The sequence below is a fragment of the Euleptes europaea genome, chromosome 2 (genome assembly GCF_029931775.1).
Source record: "Euleptes europaea isolate rEulEur1 chromosome 2, rEulEur1.hap1, whole genome shotgun sequence".
Taxonomy (NCBI): domain Eukaryota; kingdom Metazoa; phylum Chordata; class Lepidosauria; order Squamata; family Sphaerodactylidae; genus Euleptes; species Euleptes europaea.
In genome coordinates, this window is record NC_079313.1 from 52,080,676 (window position 1) to 52,103,821 (window position 23,146).

A 23,146-nucleotide genomic window follows, 5' to 3' on the forward strand; every position below is an offset into this window, starting at 1 on the left:
ACTAAGCCGGAGGCTATGCTGGAGAATATACTGAATGGAAGTGTATGCTGGATATTTTATACACTGTAAATAAACAAAGCACTTTTATAGTAGCTGAAGTCTGGTGGAGCGTTTTGGACCAACTGATAAACCCGCTGTACTCCACGATAGGCCTGGCTGCAATGAGTCCTCCCTCAAAGGCCAAAACAGCCCTGGAAAGGGCTCTCCCCCTGCCTTTTATGCACAGAAATGAAGCACAAACCAAGCCTAGAATGCTGGCCAAACTGTTGCGATTGCCTAGCAACAGCCACCAAGGGCATCTCCTTTTATTGTTTGAATTTTTTAAACCACCCATGTTTGTTTGTTTTTAGATTTCAGATTTTGCTGCAAACCTGAGGTATTTTTCAGGTTTGTCGAAAGATCTGTTTTGTCTGTTCACTGCTCCAATCTCCAGATTTATGTATCCTTAGATGGGGCTACACTTCGCTATTATACAAGTGGGAACCCGCAAGGACTTGCAGGAAGCATCTCATTTCCTCCCACCCTACTATTTCCTCTTTCCCTTTCCAGGGTATAAATGAAGTAAATATATAAATAAATACTGATAGCTCATTCTATTATTTCTGCTCTGTTACTTGCTCTCCAGGAGAGCAGGGTGGTAGTAAAATGATTTTTTAAAAATGTGTCGATTTCCTGTGCTCCGATGTACCTTAACTAATTTTATAGTTGTAAGCCCTGTTGGGGTATCTCCAAACTCATGATATAAATATTTTCATCAAAAAACATACTTAACTTTTGCTGGGTTGTTTGCAATATATTTTTGCACATCAGAAGTGTTATGTGAATTACTGTTTAAGTAACTAAATGTGATTAAAATGTGTTTCTTTCTGCTTACACTGTTACAGGGTTATTTAGGTTTAATGGGACCTGCTGGAGAACCTGGAATTCCAGGTTATGGGGTAAGAGACATTTACGGAATATATCCATACAACTGGCTGATTTTTTTCTCTTAACTTTACATTATGTATGCATATTGTATGAAAATTGTCATTAGACAGTGGATAAATCTGTACAGTTCCTTATATAGACATATTGCATCCCATATCTTGTTGTAAGGCTAGAATCTGGGGAGTAACAGTATGCATTAAAGTCTCTTGATGAAGAGCAAACTCTGAAACTAGAGATGATTGTTGTGGTACCTGTGCAGTCATAGATGGGTACTGCGCACATGCAGACCTACTGTGGAGAGGTTGTGGAAGCTCAAAAAATGCCTGAGTGCACTCCATCCACCTCTTCCACGTTGTTTCTCACCTTTTCCAACCTAATAAAGAGGGATCAGAGTGCCCTTCCCTCCGCTCTCTCTCTGCCACTGCTGTGAGAGGTTTGGTAGTAGAAGTTCCAACTCTTCTTCAACCAGCACAAACTGCCAACAATTCTACCTCAGTCCTCTGACTTTAGAGAGCCCAGTGCCTGGAAAATGGCACAAAAAAGCACTCTTCAAAAATGCACATCCTGTAGGTGAAAAATCCCTCACACAGACAACTATGAGAAATGCCTTTTATACCTCAGCGAAGAGCATGATGTCTAGCACTGCTCCATTTGTCGCCAGTTTACTCCCAAGGCAAGGCATGATAGAGCTTTCTCCCTAAAAACAGCACTCTGGGGAAAGGCTTTATCCAGCACCATTAAAGAAAAAGATATGAGCTCAACACTGTTCTCAAACACCAACAGATGGATTCAAGCATCGTTGGTTCCAACTGTTCCAAGACTGAACCCAATCTGTTTGGGCCTGACAAAAAAAACAATTGAACCAGGCTCTGTCCCTGGTTCCCCAGAGCATACCTAAAAAGGCTGGACACAAACACTGAGAGAAGCCTCCCAAGTCTTCCTAGAGGCACTTGGTTGGCCCCTGTGTGAACAGACTGCTGGACTTGATAGACCTTGGTTTGATCCAGCATGGCTTTTCTTATGGTCTTATGTTGTGTTCCACTCCTACCCATTCTCATCCTAAAGACCTAGTTCCTCACAAGCCATCTTTGGGACTGGTCAAAGAAACAGATCCCATTCCAAGAATGCCCTCTCCATGGGATCTTTCATCATGCTCACCCTGCTCCATCTTGGAAGATGAAGTACCAGTCTTGGAACCCTTCATTCCCTGTTGTTAACTGAACCCCCATCTTACTTTTTGGGGATCGACCACTCCAATTGGATCCGGCAGATTTGCATTTGACATTGTCCCGACCATCATACCAAGATCTCCAGTGTGACTATTATAATCAGGGCTTGGATCTATATGTTCCCCTTGCTTCTGACCAAGCAGAAGCAGGCTGCTATCCTAGAAGCAGGCTGCTATCCAGATCCTCTGCCAGATCCACATGAGGAAGCATAGGCCATTAACGCATGGCTGTTTTCACATTTGTTTGTCCCTGTCGTATCTCACACCTTCCAATCCTGCATTCAAAAAATTGAACATATGGGGATAGGAGACAGGGACAAACCAATGAAGAAGACAGGGACAAACCACTGCTGCTGCCCCTTTCTGCCCCTGGACCTTCACTTCTCTCTCCCCCTCTGCTCCCGTGCTCTACTCCACCTTCCCCAGCACCAGCGGGGGTTTCAGCCCACCTCAAAGCAGGCTCCAGCCTGCAACCCGGAACCCCACAGTCAGAGGTAAAGTGGTGGCAGCTCCTTCCCTGTAAAGGCGACCCTGTTTGTGTTGGCTGGAAGTGCTTGGTGCTGGTGCAGGAAGGAGCTGCCACTTCGCCGGCAACGCAGTACATTTCCAGTCGACACATACGGGGGTCGCCTTTGCTGGGTGCCGCCATTTCACCAGCAACACAGCGCACTTCCAGTCACCGCTGCCTCCACCTGGCAAAGGCGACCCCCTTATGCGTCAGCTGGAAGTGCTTGGCGTTGCTGGAAAAGCAGAAGGTCCTTCCTGTACCAACACCGAGCTCTTCCAGCATACACAAACAGGGTCGCCTTTGCCGGGTAGGAGCCCCTACAGTTACGTTTTGTCAGGAATTTCAACCCTTTTTGTAACCATCAATTGAAGAGATTAAACATCTCAAGACAAGTTGTATGCTCCCTCCACATGGTTCCCAACACTCCTGGCCATGGCCTACAACAGGTACATCCTGCTTCTCCAGGAACATTAACTTCTTCTACAAGTGCCCTTCCTACACCCAAACATCGGCAACCTGCATTTAGCTGTGTGGCTCATTCAACGACCAACTGCCAATTCTTTGAACCCTTAAAGAGGTTCTTCTTAATGCTAGAAAACCAGCCATCACTCTGGCAGTGGCAAAGAGGAACTGAGGGAAGGGCACTCCGCCCCCTCTTTATCATGCTGCAAAAGATGGGAAACAGTGTGGAGGAGGGTCACGGAATGCCCTCAGGCAGTTTCTAAGCTTTAAAAGCCTCTTCACGTTTGGCCTGCAGATGCCCAGTGCCCATGCGTGACTTCACAGGTGTCCACTCCATGTACAACAACTACAGGTGAGTGCAAACCTGTTTTCCTCCTTGATCATTTTGTATACCTTTGCATCCCCATCTGTCTCCCAACACACTGGGGGTTCTGTACACTGCAGACTGTGTATGCACGTATGCACGAGAGAAAGAGAGGACAGTTGGAGTAATGGCCAGGGAAAGTTGACTTTACATTTAGTTGTTCATTATCTTAGGGTCATCAGGGTCAACCAGGAGCATCTGGGCCTCCAGGACCTAAAGGAGAAAAGGTATGTATATTTACTACACGTATGTATATTTACTACAAATATTGTAATAGAAATTATTACTATCAGTTAGAATGGTATTATTCACTGGTACGTCCCCTGGTTTGTGGGAAGATACATTCATAAACCAGGTAAAAATAAATTTGGGTTTGTAATAGCACAAATCCACAGCTTGGTTCTATTTATATCATGGTTCTGTCGCGAGGGGTCTTGGGTCTGGATGCCGGGAGGGTCTCTGGCCTGGAGGAGGTTGGGGCTGAGACAGTCTCCTCTGCCTCAGACCAGTCCGAGGGGGAGTCGGAGCTCGACTCTCCCTCAAGAGCCGCCAGAGTGCCGCAGGACCCACCTTGCGGTCAGCCTCTAGCCTGTATCCTCCCCGGCAGTCAGACTTCTCTGGCCTTATATAGCCTCCAGGCCAGAGAAGTCTCTCCCAGGCTCCGCCCCTAACCCTCCCCCCGGAAGTCCATATAAGGACTTGCAAGTCTTGCGTTCCCAGCCCTGGAACATCGGGCGCGGCTTGCCCAGCAGCCCGCTGGGGTTTAGCCGCCCCTCCCCCGTGCCGCGGCTGCGGTGCCCCCCCCGGCCAGGAGTGGGCCCGGGCTGTTCGTTACCCCCGTGGGGGCTGGGGCGGGGCCCGCGGGTCGGCAGCCCACGGCTCCAGGAGGGGCGGCGGCCGGGCCTCGTGAGCGCCGGCCCGCTGCTTCCATGGCTGCTGTGGCTGGCCCTGCGGGTCGGCAGCCCGCGGATCTAGAGGGGCCTGTGTCCGGGCCTCCTGGGCGTCGTCTCGCTGCTCCGGCGGCGGCTTTGACGGGCCCCGCGGGCCGGCGGCCCTACGCTCCTGGGGAGGTGTCGGCTGAGCGTCCGGGGCGTCGGCTCGCCCCTCTCGCGGCGCCTCTGGGCGGGCTGGCTCTCCCCTTGTCGGCTGCGGGGGAAGGAGAAAGCCCCGGTAAGTCACCCCCCCCCGGGAAGCCCGGTGAGTGTGGGGTGGCGGTTCGTCCCGGGAGGGGGGATGGGGAGCCCCCCCGGGACAGGTTCCACCAATTGTTAATCAACCTGTGTGATTGCTGATGATTACTGCATTTTGGTTGAAGTCACATAAATGAAACTGCCATATTGCAAGTCATGCTATTGGGCCATCTAGTTTAGGATTTTCTATTTTGACTTGCAGTGGTTCCCCAGAAACTCAGAAAGAAAGAGGTCTTTTCAAATACTTCCTATTACAGCCTTCTGCATACAAAGCCTGTGCTCTGTCACTCAGCTACCCTTCTTCTTTTAAGATTACACTTACAATATTTGTGAAGCATTAAGTATACAGTTCTTCAAAATAGGAAGTTACAAGCATGGATCTGCAAGAAACTTACAGAGAAGGTCCATTACTGGTCCCTGCTTTCTTCTTCGGCTCCTGTTTTGTGTGAATTTTTCCAGCCTCTTTTCTCCACTGCCCTCCTCCTGCTGCTGCCTCCTTACATCTCTTTCTTTCCACACCCACCTTCATCTTTTTTCTCTCATCCCATTTGTTCGCATTTCACCCTTGCCCTCCTGCTTCTCCCTCTTTTCCTGGGTCCTCCCTCCCTCCCTACCACCTCCCCCTCTCCCTTGCCACCAGGAAGGAAAAAGGAGAGTGATGAGTACCAGCCGCATCTGGGGTGCAAGAGAGCCTGCAGCCAGCCACAGGTTCCCTCCCAAACACAGTTGGTTCTCCATGCCTGCCTCCTCTGCTAGCAACCTGCCCAATAGTGCCTGTTGATTTTGGAAGCTGCTCAGCACTGGGCTGGCCGTGGGCTCCCTGCCAGCCCAAACATTGCCACTGCTGTGTGCCTCACTCTCCCGGCCTCCTCCTCCCAATCCTTTTGCCTCACTCACTCACCTGCCAGTACCTCTACCCACTCCTCCCTCCCTCAATATCTCTACATCCGCTGCTGCCTTCCTGTTTCCCTGGCTTTCTCGACCAGCCACCTCCTCCCTTCACTATTTCATCTGTTGGTCAGTTGCCTGCCCGTGTGTTTGCTAGCTTCTCTCTACCCCAGCCATGGCTGCCAGCCAGCTGATGCAGCTTAGCATGGATAGTGGGACAACTTCCCCCTATTTTTCTTTTCCTCTTTTTCTTGGCAATAGTTATGGAGATTGCCAGGCAACTCCCAAAATGATAGAAGTGATCTTGTGACATTATGTCGTGAGATTGGCAGTTCTTAATTTCTCTAGTTTGTGGCCTTTAAAAAAAATCTGACTTTTATTTTAGTTTTTGAATTTTTCTGCAAGCGTTGCTGGGGGTTCTTAAAAATCAACATTCTGTGTACATGGTCCTATTTGGTGGATTAATCAGTCTGCATTCTAGGGCCATATTCAGAATTAGATATATGTTAAAATCTCCATGCACTGATTCTTTCCACATCACATATTCCCTGACTTAGTAAGTGCTATGTGCTGCTCACAATCAGACCCACAGTTCCCAATAGTGTAGGCACTACCTACAAATTATATAACGTGTACTTGCTAGGTGCTTTTATTGTTCTTTTGCTCTGCTTGAAATATTATTTTCTACTTGTGCTAAACAACTACCTTCCAAACACATTGTATTGTTGGCTAAAAAGGGGAAAGCCATAATTAAAGTGTCCTTACTTCTTTCAGGAAAAGGGAATGAGTAAGGATTCATTCAGAAATTTAACAGAAAATAATTGGTTAAGCATGGAGAAGCAGAAGCATTTATAACTATGCTGTGAAACAAAAAAGAAAATATCAAAATGTAAAGGAACAATTATAGGGAAAAGCAGGTTCTGTTACCAAATTGGATTAATTAGGTTGCTTCCATACCAGGACAGATCTCTGTTTTGCTCTTGTTGTTGCTGTGAATGCAAATGTTTTCACAGCTGCACCGGAGCCTATGCACAAAGATTTTCTCCGTGCTTACCCCTCCTGCCTGCCATTTCTCCCTACCCTCCAGTGATTATTTTTGCTGGGGTTTTTTTTAAATCAGTAGTAAGTATATCATTATAGTGTAATGGTGCTTAGTGATATACCTATTGGTTTTTTAAAGTCTATTGGTGTTGGTGGAGGGATGGGGAGAAATTGTGAGTATGTGAGAATATGGAACTGAATATGGTTGGGTGGTATGGAAATCCACCTTATTCACTCTATTTTTTAATATAAATTTTTATTAAGATTTTTTTTAACAACAACAACAAAAATATCAAACAGAAAACAGTACATATAACAGCAACAAAAAAAAAGAAAAGAAAAAAAATCAATAAGTAACAAAAATTACAAAATACATAATACAAACTCAGAGGAGTATCCATATATCTTACTTATTACAATCTCAAATATCAAAGTTCTTATATTCAAAAAAAGAAGATACCCTTCCCCCTCCACCCACCAATAACAGTGACCCTTCACCCGACTTCCGTAGCAGGTGTCTAATCAGATTTTACTATTAAAAATACAAAGGTATAAAAATTACTCTGATTTCTGCAACTCGTTAATTATAACCATAAAATCCATTTTTGCCATCTTATCCCAATATGAGGCAGCCTTTGACCAAGTTTGTTTAAACTTTTCCATGTCTTTCCCATATAGGAAATCTGTTAATTTGGCCATCCTCATATATATCCATAACTTCTCTCTCCAGATATTAATTGAAGGTTTATTCACTTGCTTCCAAACTTTAGCTATCACAATTCTTGCAGCAGCAAAGCTATACTGGCAGACAGTTCTATCTTCATCATTCATATTTTTTGGTGGTATTCCCAATAAGCAAAATAATGGTTTTCTTTTCACACTACAATTAATCAAATTATTCGTTTCCTTCAAAACTTTCTTCCAAATTTTTTTAATTTTTTTACAAAACCACCATACATGCATATATGTACCTCTTTTCTTTCCACATTTCCAACACAGTCCCCTGTCTTCTCTGTTTATTTTAGAGATCATCACTGGTGTTATATGCCATCTGTAAAACATTTTATATAAATTTTCTCTAATTTCATTGGTTATCGTAAATTTAAATTCTTTTTTCCATAATTTTTCCCATAGTTCCAAATCTATGTTAAAACCTAGCTCCTTCATCCATTTAATCATAATTGGTTTAACCCTTCCTTGTTCCAAATTAATTTCCATTAACAATTTATACATTCTACCTATCAATCCTTTATTTCCTTTTATTAGTATTTTCTCTAGTTCTGATTTATTTCTATTAAATCCAATTTGATTGTCTTTATTAAATATATCTCTTATTTTATAGTATAGGAACCAATCCTTTATATCCAGTTCTTCCCTACTTTTTAGAATCCATGTCCCTTCTTTCCAATTAATAATATTTCTATATATATCCATTTCTAAATTCAGCTGAATTCCTCTTCTCATAAAGGCTTCCACTGGATTAAGCCTTATTCACTCTAGAACCAAACTTGCTTTGAGTATGATCTTTCAGGAAAGATTGGGGGAGGAAGGCAGAGAAAGATCTCCATAAGGAAGCAACCTTATTTTACTTAAAATTAAGCATGATTTAAGCATAATAGTATGATATTGTCCAAGTGGTATACAGCACTATATTAAATTCTGTGTAGAACTACCATTAAGTTCCACTTGCATTTGACTGAAGGAAAAGAAATCCTTCAGTACCACAAAAGGGTCATAATGTACAAATACAAACTAGTTAGTTTGTATTTATATATTTACTAATGTGGCATAAATGTACAAATTACTAAAGGTCTGCATTTAGTATTTGATGTCTAATATAACTTTTTGTCACACCACAAATATGCAATTGTTTACAATGGAGAGTTATGAAATTATCTCAAATGTATATATAGTTTACTAAAGACTCATTCAAGTCTGACAACCAATAAACAATTGATCTATCTTTATTTTAGGGTTACCCTGGTGAAGACAGCACAGTACTGGGACCACCTGGGCCCATAGGTGAACCAGTAGGTCTTTCTTTATCCAGAAAACTATATAAGTGATTCCAAAAAGAAGGCAGTAAATGGTGTTCCCCAAAAATATATAGTTGCCTTCAGATGCTATCGTCACATTGTATTTAAAATGTGTGAAACTAGTGTGGTTATTTTAAAATACAAAGTTATATTTGGACTTGCACAAATTCCACTTACTTTTTCTCTTTGTGGGTGTTCTGTGTGTATTTTCTGACAAATAAATTATTCTAGACCAATGGATATTGGCCATTAATCCCTGTGACATTTTTAGGTGATCCTTGAGGTCACCATTAAAATAATAAATGAAAATACTAACACAGTAGTAAACTGGCCAAGTGTGTAAGTTACCTCTTACATCTTGCCCTGCTTGGTGGCCTAGGATAAGGCAATATTCTCAGAATTAACTTCTCAACTGCAATATAGAAACAACAGTACAGTCTCTTGACAGGAACAGTGAAGTAATATATGTGAATTCTCTAAGACACTACATAAATGCTAAGTGCTGTTAAATTTCTTTGACTTTTCCACCACATTCTGCAGAAACTTCCTACTTTTCAGTTTGTTTTTAATCTATGACATTCAAAAATTGTAATTGAATTTTAGACAGTATTTCATGTAAGGTACAGGTCCCCTGTGCAAGCACCGAGTCATTCCTGACTCATGGGGTGATGTCACATCCCGACGTTTACTAGCCAGACTTTGTTTACGGAGGGGTTTGCCAGTGCCTTCCCCAGTCATCTTCCTTTTACCCCCAGCAAGCTGGGTACTCATTTTACCGACCTTGAAAGGATGGAAGGCTGAGTCAACCTTGAGCCGGCTACCTGAAACCGACTTCCACTGGGATCGAACTCAGGTCATGAGCAGAGCTTGGACTGCAGTACTGCAGCTTACCACTCTGTGCCACAGGGCTCCTCCAGTATTTCATGTACTGTGGTTATAAATACATTAATCATTTACCACTGTAGTGCTAATTACAAAATTACATGTCTGTGAAAGTTCTCTAATTGGTTCACATATAGAATTTTGAAAGCAACCCTTGCTTCCTTCCCTTTTCTGAGTTATTGCATTTGAATTTGTATTTCCCGCCAATTTATCAATATTTCAAATGACAATTTAAACAATCAGGCCTCTTTTTTACTTTTTAGGGTCCTATTGGTGAACGTGGAGAGAGAGGAGAGCCTGGTGATGTAGGTTACGAGGTAAAAACATACTTTGGTTTTGCTTCAGAATTTATGCTCTGTGATTGTCTATTTTATTATTTATTTATTTACAAAATATGTGGCCCTCCTTTCTGCCTTGATCAGGGTTACCAAGGCAGCTAACACATGAAAAACATACATAATAAAAGCACATCTTAAAACAAAATAAAAACACATCTTTAAAACACTTAAAACCAAGGTAAAACACACATACAGTACAGTATCTTTTTGGCCATCAAGTTGCAGCCAATTTATGGCAACCCCATAGGGATTTCAAGGCAAGAGATGTTCAGAGGTGGTTTGCCATTGCCTGCCTCTGCATAACAACTTGAAACTTCCTAGGTGGTCTCTCGTCCAAGTACTAACCAGGGTTGAACCCTTCTAAGCTTCTGAGATCTGATAAGATCAGGTTACCTGGGCTATCCAGGTCAGGGCAATAAATACACAATAAAATACACATACATAAAAACGGCAATTAAAACAGGGTAGCAAGGAAGAATCACTGAGGAAATGCCAGCTGGAACAGCCATTTTTTAAAAGTCTAAGGACCAAACTAGATATGATCCTGTGGTGGTGGAAGCTGCTGTCAAGTCACAGCTGACTTATGGCGACCCCATAGGGTTTTCAAGGCAAGAGACATTCAGAGGTGGTTTGCCATTGTCTGCCTCCACATGGGCTGAGAAAGTTCTGAGAGAACTGTGACTGGCCCAAGGTCACCCAGTAGGCTTCATGTGGAGGAGTGGGGGGGATCGAACCTGGTTCTCCAAATTAGAGTCCACCGTTGTTAACCACTACACCACACTGGCCCCAGATATGAACTCGGGATCCATAATTAAGAACTCCCAATTCTTTAACGGCTAAAGGGTGAATCGGGGTTTTTGTAGCACAGCGAGGAGGGTTAACCCTCCCAATTCCCTATGTGCCATTTCCCCATTTTTCCAGGTGCAGATGTTCAGAAGCCTTTGGGGTATAGTGAATAGAAGAGCTGAATCAAAGAATTGAGTTCAAATTTATCCTGAGCCAATAAGTTCACTGCATGGTTATGGGGAAATCATTGTGTTCCTCAGAGGGCTGTTTTGTGGTTAAAATGGAACATGATCCCATCTGGAGCTTGGAGGAAAGAAAAGCTGCAAAAAGGCCTGTGTTATAACAGAAAATCTCAGATTCAGTGCCTTTTATCTCCAGCTAAATAATCCCAGGTAGCAGCGTTGGGAAACATATTTTCTGTGCTACAAGGACCACTAGTATGACTGTAAGCCACAAAACATAATTGCCTGGCAAACTTAACTTGCTTGAACTCCTTTGATTATGTGTGAGGTGAACTCCCATTGGATTACCTCAGTGTTTCCTGGTGTAAGTTCATCTGAAGCAAAATACCATGCCAACAGCTTTGTGCCTGTTCAGTAGTAACCTTGTGCTACAAGGTGATGTCATTGTTGTTTATGTCCGCTTCTGCCTAGCCCAATAATTAAATAATTTCCTTTACTAGAGAAGAGGCAGTAACCCCCAGGATCATGGTTGAGTTATTGACTGACTTGTATAGTAAAGCACAGAATTGCTTGTAGTTTGCTCCATTTGTGCCTTTGCAGTTAGATGCATCCTTTAAATAGCTGACATTAGATAGATTGCATTCCTGCTTTTTGCATCTACCCAGTCAGCCACATCTGTTAAAGAGGGATCATAAAAACTCATAGCAAAGGTAGCTGGGATAATGAGTAGACCCTGAAGGCACACAGAGACAATTAATTAGGAAGTCTAAATTCACACATAATTAGCCTTTTTTTCTTTTTTGTTGTTGTTGTTGTTTTTTAATTAGAGGCAGTGGCAGCAGTTGGATGTCGGAATCATAGCTGCAAAAAAACAGCAAAATTGTGCAAACTGGATGAATCCAAATTTGCTCAGACAACCCCTGCACAGCTCACTGAATTATTGGCTTCAGCTTCTGACCACTGAGCATAACATGAGCTGAACTAGTTGGTGATCAGGAACAATTTGACTCTGTTGGGTTACTTTTCACATATTCATCTAGTACAATATAGTGCAATTGGCAATACTGTATGCATGTGTGTTCTCATCCACACAGTCTTCTCTGCTTCCCACTCAGCAGCAAATCACATAAATGACGTGAGTAAATCAGTCAGCCAGTGAGCACAAATAAACGTATTTTTACACAATTCTAACCACTTGGTGTTCATCTTTGTGTATTCTGTGCAGTCTCACATGGGACTGCGCAGGCCAGCCATGGAAAGATTTTCCAGCTTCCAGAGGAATAGCTGTACAAAGTGCTCCCCTCCCACTCAGCCCAGGGCTGCAGTTTCCTGCCCAAACAGTCACCTGACCATGGGGGAGGGGGCGCTCTTTCCTCAGTTCACTTTCTGCTGCCGCGGAGAGAATATCTATAGTGCTTCAGCTCTTCTTTTTCTCCTCAGTGTGGTTTTTAACTGTGGAGATATAGATAAAATGAAAAAACACAACAAAGAAAAAGATAAGAAAGTCTTCAGGGGCTCTTTTGAAAACGTGTGCCACTTGTGCGACCAAAATGTCTAAAAACGGTAAGCATAAAGAGTGCTTAATGTGTTTGGGGGAGAGGCATATAATGGCCTCCTGCTCTTCGTGTGCCCTACACACACCCAGAGGAAGAGGAGGAAAAGAAGAAGAAGAGTTGATTTTTATATGCCGACTTTCTCTACCACTTAAGGGAGAATCAAACCAGCTTACAATCACCTTCCCTTCCCCTCCCCAAAACAGACACCTTGTGAGGTGGGTGGGGCTGAGAGAGTGTGAATAGCCCAAGGACACCCAGCTGGTTTCATGTGTAGGAGTGGAGAAACAAATCCAGTTCACCAAATTAGCCTCTGCTGCTCATGTGGAGGAGTGGGGAATGAAATCCGGTTCTCCAGATCAAACTCCACTACTCCAAACCACTGCTCTTAACCACTACACCACACTGGCTGCTCAGCTAGACAAGACAGAGAAATTAGGTTGAAAGCAGCTCTGTGGAAAAAGGCTTTAGGGCCCCAACCATCTGCTTCGGTCTTGCCAGTACCGGGTCTTGCCGGTACCAGGTCCTTCAAAATCTAGCACACTCGGAGAAGTCAAGTCTTCCTTGCTACTCCTGGAGGGCAAAAACCAGAAATGGTCCAAAACATCAACAAAAGGTTTGGAAATGATTTTGGCTAAGAAGACTAAGCCATCGACCCCTACACCACCGAGGTCGACAGCTCTGTGCTGAAGCAAATTGAGGCCGAGATCGCCTTGCCAGCGAGACCAATCGGCGTGGATAGAAGGCCTTGCGTCTGGCCACGAAGGAGAGGAGTCGGCCCCAAACAGAAGGGGCTCTATGTTTTCAATTCAGGAGAGCCGTGTTTTGTGGTCTCAGGAACACCCTTTGCCATCTCCTTGGCACCGGCTGCAATCTCCTCGGGTGCATCCTTCTCATAAGAGAAGTCGATCCCCGGGCCAGTCCAGTCCTAGAATTCTTGCTTAGCCTTGACGTCGGGAAGAATGGCGGTCCAACCCTAGAACTCCTAGCTCGCCTCAACGTTGAGAAGAACGGCAGTCCAGCCCTAGAATTCTTGCCTTGCCTCAACATCGAGAAGAACAGCATCCGAGGAGCCGATCTCTGATAAAACCAAGGACTCCTTCACCTTCGTGGAGGAGTAGAAGATCCAGATCCTCAGAGGACGATGTTTTAGAAGTTTCCCTGTCACCACTGACATGAAGTCCTGATAGACAATCGGTTCATCGGTCCTGACGAGAAATCTGAGGAGGTATGATTACCATGACTGCGATTGCTTCTACCATGATTCTTACGGCTCACCATTGAGGTACCCGCTCACCTCAACATCATACAGACCATTGAGGACCTCACAAGATGTCCACGATAACACCTTGAGGTCAATTCATTATTCAGAAACTGCATGGGTCAGCTTCGGTGTCAAGAAGCGAACCGCATCGACATCGAGAATCATCGGCTTTGGCATCGAGAGGGACCCACGTCGACATCGAGAATCATTAGAATCAACGCAGAGTCCCCCCTCTGGTGTCGAGATCCACTGGAGTTGAAGGACCAGGTTCAGCAAGACCCATCAGAAGCGAGAAGGTACCACACTACATCTCCTAGTGTGGGCTCAGATTCAGACCAGGAATTCCATCCTGATTCAGAGGATGGATCCAAGGCGTCACTCCCATCCCCTGATGACATCATCAAGGAGGCAAAGGGGACATCTCCTCCAGAGAGTGTCAGGGCCTTTGTTGATCAAATTATTAGGATGGCTAAGGCCCTTGATCTTGAGTATAGAGTGACAAACAATGAACCAGTTGACTCTGTGTCAGACATCCTGCACGAAATGGCCACTGGAACAGTGGCACTACCAGTGGTTCAAAGTTTATTGGACATCATTAAGTCTAATTGGCAGAGACCAGCCTCTGGTCCTGACTCAGTGCAAAAAGCTGAGTCTTCGTATAAAGTAAAGCACGAGGGGTGTGAGTTTCTATTCCAGCACCTGGTGGCCAATTCAATTATTGTAGAAGCCTTGCCAGGGAGATTCAGGTCAAGAACACATTCATCCTCACAAGATAAAGAGGGAAGAAAGCTAGATCTTACAGGTCGTAAGCTTTATTCCTCAATGGTTTTAATATTGAAAATCTGTAATTTTTTGGCAGTTACAGGCCAGTACTAGTACTATCTTTGGGACAAAATGCCCCAATATATTGATTTACTGGAGTAAAGGTCTGTAAGGTCTAGCTTTCTTCCCTCTTTATCTTGTGGGGATGAATATGTACTTGACCTGAATCTCCCTGGCAAGGCTTCTACAATCATTGAATTGGCCACCGGGTGCTGGAATTTACTGGAGTTAAGGTGGAAGGCCTTAGTCTGGGATGTCAGCAACTCACAGCGGCTAGGCATGTAGCTGATACTCTCAGCAAGGCCATGGCTGCATCTGTGGCATTAAGACGCCACTCTTAGCTGCGAGTCTCAGCCCTGCCGCAGGACACGAGGGTTAGAACAGAAGATCTCCCATTCGAGGGGAGTACACTGTTCAGTGAACAAACTGATGTTTTTCTTGATAGGTTGAGGAAAACAAAATCTAGTTCCAAGTCTTTGGGCGTTACTCCAACCTCTGCCCCATACAAATCTAAATATTTCTGTAGGCAGGGTCACCAATTCCAGAGGCCTTACAAATATCAAGGCCAATCTCAATCTCACCCTCCGTTTAGACCTCAGTATCAATCAACTTTTATTAATGTTTTAGTCACAGACCTTAACAATATTCAGATTAAAACCGTACAAGAAATATAACCCACAACACCGAGAATGACTTGAATAAAAGTTTTAAAATGTTACAAACAGTCATGTTTATACATATTATTACTGATTTAAACATTATTGCCATGGGGCAGTCACTGGGGAATGAGTCATCCTCAGAGGAGGAACTCTACCAGGAGGATTCAGCCCTGCTGGACCTGCCTCCGGCCTCACAGCCTGAAGTGGGATCAGACTCGGCACAGTCTTGCAAGGACCTTGGCAGCCCTCAAGCTGTTCGCTTCCCAGAACCTGCACTGGACTTGCAATCTGAAGTCGTGGCAAAACCACCCTGCTCAGAGTCTGTGAGCCCTCAAACTACTGACTCGCCAGAGGCAGCATCAAGGGCTGACAGGTGGAGGCAGCGACAGAGAAAGGCGATGGTAGCTAAAAGGCATAGTGCCCGGCAGGAAGCATATAGGCATTTGCTGTATGTCAAGTCCTCTCAGGATGAGGGCTAATGCAGAACCGGGACGCCAGAAAAGGAACAGCTGGCCAGCCCAGAGATGAGGAAGCATACCTGGCAACTCACTGACTCCCACGCTGAACAATTCTCCCTGACCTTGGACTTCAGAACCGCTTTCTCAGATGAAGGAACTGGACTCTGATTTGGCAAGTTACTGGACTCTGATCTCTGGCTTGGAGATATGGAACTCTCTGACTCTCCTCTGAACTCTCCCAGCCCTGACAGCAGCTTTCTGCAGTGCCTCTGAAACTCTGCAATCCGGCAAGCCTGCAGCTAGCCCAGCACAATTCCCCTAAAATGTTCTTGATATGGCAACTTCGGAGCCTAATTGTCAACATATTTCTTCCTTAACTTAGACACTAACATGATAAAAAAGCCACGCTAAGCATGATCTTAGAATTAACGTCTGCTGTTAAAAATCTAACTCAGGCCTCAACTGTATCTAATACATCAGTATTCAGCTCCTCAGCAGGACAGGGGGTTCCAAAACAAGACTAAGTTTAGAAGAGGGAGTCACACTTCTCCTAGCAGGGCAAATCTACCTGACTAGGTTCTCCAGTGCAGTTTGGTGACAGGTTGTCATTTTTCTGGCAACATTGGCAAGAAATTTCTTCAGATTTATGGGTATCGCAGATAATAAAAACTGGTTATTTTTTGGAGTTTATTTAACCACCTCCACGCATTTTACCTGTACCTAACTCCTCACCCGTACAACCTTTACTCTGGCAGGAAGTGCAGGAACTGTTGGACAAAGGGGCCATCTCAGAGGTTCATCCAGAACACAGTGCTAAAGGATTCTACTCTCGGTACTTCTTAGTTGATAAGAAGGACCGGGGAAAAGGCCAAGTTTAGACCTTAGGAGTCTAAATAAATATCTCAGAATTCGCAAGTTCAGAATGATATCTATAGCTGATACCCTTCCATTACTGCATCAGGGCATGAGGTTTGCTGTCCTTGATTTAAAAGATGCATATTTCCACATTGCTGTACATACAAGCTGTAGGAAATATCTACAGTTCCAGTGTGGGGATAGACTTTATGAGTTTAATGTGTTACCATTCAGTCTCACCACTGCACCTCGTGTATTCACAGTCCATGGCCCCAGTGGTGGCCTATCTTACAGAACAGGGTTGTACTAACTACCCATACCTTGATGATTGGTTGCTCGTCGGTGATTCAGCTACGTTGCTGTCAAACCAAATTTCTTTTGCCATTAACACATTGCAGGAATTGGGATTAGTGGTGAATTTTTCCAAATCTAAGTTACAACCAACACAGTGTATTGATTTAATTGGAGTTATACTAGATTCTATACTGGGAAAAGGATTTTTGCCTGCAAAATGGATTGGCTCCATTCAAACACTGGTGGCTGCATTTGGGGCCAACAGGTTCCAGCATGCCATTACTGTACAGAAGCGTCTGGGCCTTATGGCCTCCACCACAATGGTGGTATCTATGGCTAGTTTCCATATGAGGCCATTACAAAATTGGTTCATAAGGAAGTTTGACCCACAAGTGCACAGGCAGTCTAAGAAATTCTCCATCCCTAGAACTGTCATCCACTCTCTGGAATGGTGGGGTTCATGGCCCAACCTGTCAGTAGGAGTCTCCTTTTTAATCCCCACCCCTGAAATCCACCTTACTTACTGACACATCCCTGTGCGGGTGTTTTCCCCCCGACCAGAATCAGATGCAGATAAGGCAGTGCATACACTAGATGTTAGAAGAGCATTGATATTTAAATTACATAGAACTCCTGACTTTAGGTTAGAGAATAATCTCTTTGTTTTCATGGTTCTAATAAGGGAAAAGGTGGATCTCTTCAGTGATCAGATTGGCCTATGACAAAGCCAAAGTGCCATGTCCGCTGCAAGTGAAAGCCCATTCCACCAGGGTGGAGGCAGCATCTGCCGCACTCAGTTCCAGGGTCAGTCTGCAAGACATCTGTCGAGCTGCAACATGGTCCGATCCCTCAATGTTCATTAGACATTATTCAGTGGATGTGGATTTCAGTAAAGATGCTGCTGTGGGGGAGGCCTGGTGTGTTAACAGTCACTCTTTCAATGAAGGAGTCCCACACCTACCCCCTTTTTTCGGTATGTGAGCTTGCTACTCTCCCATGTGGGACTGCACGGAAAACACAAAGATGAAAAACATGGTTGCACTTACCTGTAACTTGTTTATTGAGTGTTCTGTGCAGGCACACATCCCTCCCTCCTATCCCGCTGTGGGACTAATTGTTGGCTCCGTTGGTCTCCATGGTGACAGGTTGGATAACTAAGGGAAGAGCACCCCCTCCCCCTTGGTCAGGTGAGTGGGCAGGAAACTGCAGCCCTGGGCTGAGTGGGAGGGGAGTGCTCTGTAGAGCTATTCCTCTGGAAGCTGAAAGCTGGAAAATCTTTCTATGGCTGGCCTGCCCGCCTGTGCAGTCCCATGTGTGCCTGCACATAAGAGCACTCGATGAACAACAGTTACAGGTAAGTGCAACTATGTTTTTCATTTAAGTCCACATTACTGTCAAGGTAATTTCACACATACAAACAAACCTAATGGAGCCGTACTATTCCCCTTTGTCATATCCTAGTATTCCGTGACCAACTGTGATCCTGGGGAAGAATTGATTTAACTCACTGCATCTTGCAAGGCAGGAGTTGAAATTCAACCACCACAGCTGTTGTGCAGCCACAAAGCTGTTCAAGGTGAATGGCAAATAGGCAAACAGATCTGAGGTTTGGCTCTTGAGTGGTTGAATCTACTGAACATACAAACAAACCTAATGGAGCCGTACTATTCCCCTTTGTCATATCCTAGTATTCCGTGACCAACTGTGATCCTGGGGAAGAATTGATTTAACTCACTGCATCTTGCAAGGCAGGAGTTGAAATTCAACCACCACAGCTGTTGTGCAGCCACAAAGCTGTTCAAGGTGAATGGCAAATAGGCAAACAGATCTGAGGTTTGGCTCTTGAGTGGTTGAATCTACTGAACATGGTACTGGGCTGAACCTTTTCACTGCAAATTTTGCAGCATCCTAGTCAGAAATAAAGCAGAGTTAATTGTGTTATGCTGAGGAAATGTGGATTAATTAACAGGAAGACTGAGAGTAGGGGCAAGGTTTATGTGTTCGTTGGTTGAATATTATTGTATTTTAATACAATACAGTGCAATGGAGGTTTTGGGATTTCACATTTGAATAAGGTATATCTGAAAGACCAGTGAAGTGCCTATCAGCTTGTACTGCAATTAAATCAATATGCTGGAGCAAGTTGATTTAATTGCATCCAAAATTTCACTGGAAACTCATAACATTATTTGCCTGCCCAGTAATATGTTATACTCCTACTTCTAGGGTCATCCAGGACTTCTAGGACGCAGAGGTGCTATTGGACAACAAGGGCCACCAGTAAGTCTATTGTAAAGTATGCTGTCTTCATCGTCCTTATATTAAAATAATATAATTGTACTTCTATATTTGTTACTAGTGGACAACCTCTAATTTTCATCCATTTTTAAATGGTTTTTTTTTACCCAAAGGGTGAACCAGGCGAACATGGTGAAGTGGGACCTAAAGGAGAGCGGGGATCTCGAGTAAGTAAAAAGAGACAATAAGAGAATACATTGTATTGATTTTTAAAAGATCCTTGGCATTTTAAAGATTAAGAATTTTACTGTGACATAAATGTCTTTTGGCGCTTATGCAAGAGAGTTTAACCAGGGTTTGATGCTTGCTTGACCAACACTTTTCTGTTGAGAATTCAAAAAACATCATGTACCAGCAAATTCACCAGCTCAAATCCGGAAGCATGAGTCCCTGCCCCTTGAAAACGCTGCTTTCTAATTGGCTGTAGTGCTTGCTGTGAGAAAAATGCCCAGTTCCCCTTTCCCCCCAGCAGAAACCCAAGTGCCGTGTTAAAAACCACAAACGGAGCTCTTTAAAAGGAATGGAATGAGTGGGGAGAAGAAACCCAAGCATCATCTCAAAACCCAGGACTGAGGCAAATGTCTGCTCAGAAAGAACTCCGGGTGGGGAAAAAAAATCAGGAAGCATTTGAGTCCCTGCCACTTGAAACACTGCTTTGTAATTGGCTGTATTGCTTACTGTGAGAAAAACGGTGCCCCCTCCCCCAGCTTTCCTGTCCCACGCTTTGGCTTATGCATGGAGATTTCACCTGGGTTGATCTCAGGGGAGATTGAAGAATTGGGTTTTAACAGGAATGGGAAAGACCCAGGATTTGTGAGGGCTGGCCACAAGGTCATCTCTAATGGATAGAAAACTCATGCATACCTCCAACCGAGACAGTCTGGGGGAAAACATGAGTCCAAGTACCCATGCATAAAGGACCTAAGTTGCCATGTTAGCCCATTTCCATCTCTATAATCTGACAAGGCAAGGGATAGCTTACGTTGTTGGAGCTACTGCAGCATCCTTTCTTTGGCACTGGAGGCAGAGCCAGGTGGTACTATATCCTTGCCAGGAAACCTTTATTACCAGCCCCTTTCTTTAAAGCGAAACCAGTATAAGATTATGCAGCCTCTGGTTTAAGTATGAGCAGTTTATAGGATGTCCCATAAACAGGCTGTCAGAATGCAGTGCAGTACTTTGGGCAGAAAGCTGGTCTTGGATCTTAGAAATTTAGGCTTAATTAAGCTCTTTGTCTGCTGTGCAACTAACTTCCTTAATGACTACCTCATTTATTTATTGATGACATTGTTACCGTATCATGTCGCTTTGCAGAATCATTGGGGTAACTGACAACATCATAAAATACTTCATCAACATTAACAATTAAACTCGTAATGCCTTTACAAGTACTAAATGAGCAAATAAAACAATCCCAGATCAAAATTAGCCTTTGCTCTCAAATGCCTGCTGAAATAATAAGAGCAGACCTGCCAAGCTTTTCTAGGGAGTAAAGGCCATGAGGCTGTTGCTGCTGGAGAATCCGCACTCTCGTCCTCAAAGATCACATTTTGTATGATAAAGAAGGAGCAGGTTGTTTTATACCTTGCATGTGAGCCTCTTTGTCCACCATTGGAAACAGCGTGCTGGACTAGATGATGCAGTGCCAGTTCTGATACTTGTCAGTAGCCCTTTTCTTGTCCTATGTACATTGCCCCTGAGCTGTAGTGTACTACAGAAGGGCCCTATCATTGCCCTGTTTAGGATACAGAGAGCAATCTTAGCTCAGCAGTGCTGATGGATTGTGTTACAGTGGGACAAGCAGTTGGGCCCTTGCCCTGGGCACAGCTACTAGGAGTTAGCACCTAATCCTTTGTGCCATGGTGTTTGTTTGGCAACTCATAGAATGAGGATATTAGAAACCAGCTGTTGAAGAGCAGTTGAGAGCCAGCATGGTGTAGTGCAGGGGTGGGGAACCTTTTTTCCGCCAAGACCCATTTGGATATTTATAACATCATTCGCGGGCCATACAAGACTATCAACTTAAAAATTAGCCAACCAAGCCCCAAGCAGGCAGCTGCCCAGATGACCCCCCCGCACGGGCAAGCAGGCAGGCATCCAATCAGTGGCATACTCGCCCACCTGGTGGCACAGGATGGTCTGTTCCACCAGCCGGGCACCCCCCCCCGGTTCTAGCAGCTCGATAGTTAATGACTCTTCTGCAAGGGGGGAAAAAGTTTCCTTTTCTCAGCAAAATAAACACATCCGCCTTGAATAGAGGCTATTCCTGTCCGCGGGAGGGGGTGGATCGCCAGTCTTAGATCCTTCTGAGCTAGAGATCTGCCAGGACCCCTGAAGGGCCAGACCAAATTATTTCGCAGGCCTTAAACGGCCCCCGGGCCTGACGTTCCCCACCCTTGGTGTAGTGGTTAAGAGCGGTGGTTTGGAGCGGTGGAGTCTGATCTGGAGAACCGGGTTTGATTCTCCACTCCTCCACATGAGCAGCAGAGGCTAATCTGGTGAACTGGATTAGTTTCCCCACTTCTACACACGAAGCCAGCTGGGTGACCTGGGGCAAGTTACAGTTCTATTAAGAGCTCTCTCAGCCCCACCTACCTCACAGGGTGTCTGTTGTGGGGAGGGGAAGGGAAGGTGATTGTAAGCCGGTTTGATTCTCCCTTAAGTGGTAGAGAAAGTCGGCATGGAAAAACCAACTCTTCTTCTTCTTCATCTTTTAGTACTGACATAAAGGACAAATTGGGTCTTTCTGCCTTTCTGGCTTCATGTCTGTGGTTTTGAATGATCCTTTTATGGTCTCAAGTATTTTTTTAATATAAAGTTGCTCTTTCTCTGGAAAATATGTGAATCTTTTTTCTTAAATGTTGCGTTCTTAAAAAGAAGCCTGCTTAGGAAAATAGCTCAGAAAGAACATCCAGGATAGAGACCACCAGTCCAGAGAACCTCACAACTTACTCTGCAGGCTCTTCAGATCTTTCAGTTTATGTTTGTTTTGAGCAGCAGCCAAAGAGAAAGCTACTTTTTGGCATTTGTATGAATTTCAGAAGCAGTGATGCAGGGAGGCTATTATTTAAGGGGGGGAGGAGGAAATCTGAAATTGTATTGGGCATGTTCAAGTTCTGTAGAAGCTCTCTGGGAATATTTAAAGGTTACTCATTGATCTAATCTTTTTTATAATCTGTTTATTATCATATATAGGTAATTTTTAAATGAAATGTAAGTTTTAATACATAGTCTATATGTATTTACAAAGTGATAATATTTTATTAGATAATACAATATCGGGATTAGTATCATTATGCAAAAGAGTATACATTTTATTTTTAGATGGAAGGGGTGAAGGGGAGGACAAAAAGTTAATTAATTTAAAGTATAATGTATTATCAACAATATTATTTGTCTTTTTTTCAAAATGTCAAAGAACACTTTTTAATTGTTGGATGATGGACTGAAATATTATGGAATATTATTTAAAAAAGAAAAAGAAGCTCTCGTGGTTGTGACCACTGTTCATATCCATTTGAACTCATTTGTAAAGAAAACACTACTATGGCACCATGCCTGTGTGTTTGGAATGATGAATTTGGGGTTCGGTCCAAAGGACCAAGTATGAATGTCATACTTTTAAAATAATGTTTTGAGTTGAGGATACAGCCAAAGCAGCCAAAGAAAGTTATTTTTACAGGATTCAATAATCATTTTTAATATCCTCACTGCACGTCAGACTTCCCCTTTCAACCTAGTCCTGCTCCAGTAAAATTATTTTCTGAGGGATATGTGATAATCTATGACTGAAAGCAAAACCACATTTTATTAGCATACATATCTCAGTAGCTCTGTGAAGCTTCTCCTGTGATCGCAGAATGCTTAACTTTTGGCATCACATAAATAATATAGAACCCCCCCCCCCAAAAAAAAAACTTTATCATGCGTTGCCCCCTTTCACATTTTCCATTATGTTCCCTAGGCTGACATATAATATTTCAGTCATATCCCTAAAAATAGTTTAACATCCAGAAGCTTCATGGAAAAGGTATACCTTAAAACTGGTTAAAACTCTGCTAGTGACATGAAAAATATTGAGCCACTCCTACTATATTGATTGCATCAAATT

General features: G+C 43.8%; 1 protein-coding gene across 1 annotated transcript in view; it reads left to right on the plus strand.

The window, feature by feature from the left end:
- The window catches only part of COL24A1 (collagen type XXIV alpha 1 chain), a 299,903-nt gene that overhangs the window by 244,594 nt on the left and 32,163 nt on the right, over positions 1–23,146 (plus strand). The window contains exons 40-45 of the mRNA XM_056845652.1: positions 885–938; positions 3,663–3,716; positions 8,582–8,638; positions 9,790–9,843; positions 18,964–19,017; positions 19,149–19,202. Coding sequence (XP_056701630.1) covers positions 885–938; positions 3,663–3,716; positions 8,582–8,638; positions 9,790–9,843; positions 18,964–19,017; positions 19,149–19,202 — 327 coding nt within the window. The remainder of the gene's footprint in view (positions 1–884; positions 939–3,662; positions 3,717–8,581; positions 8,639–9,789; positions 9,844–18,963; positions 19,018–19,148; positions 19,203–23,146) is intronic.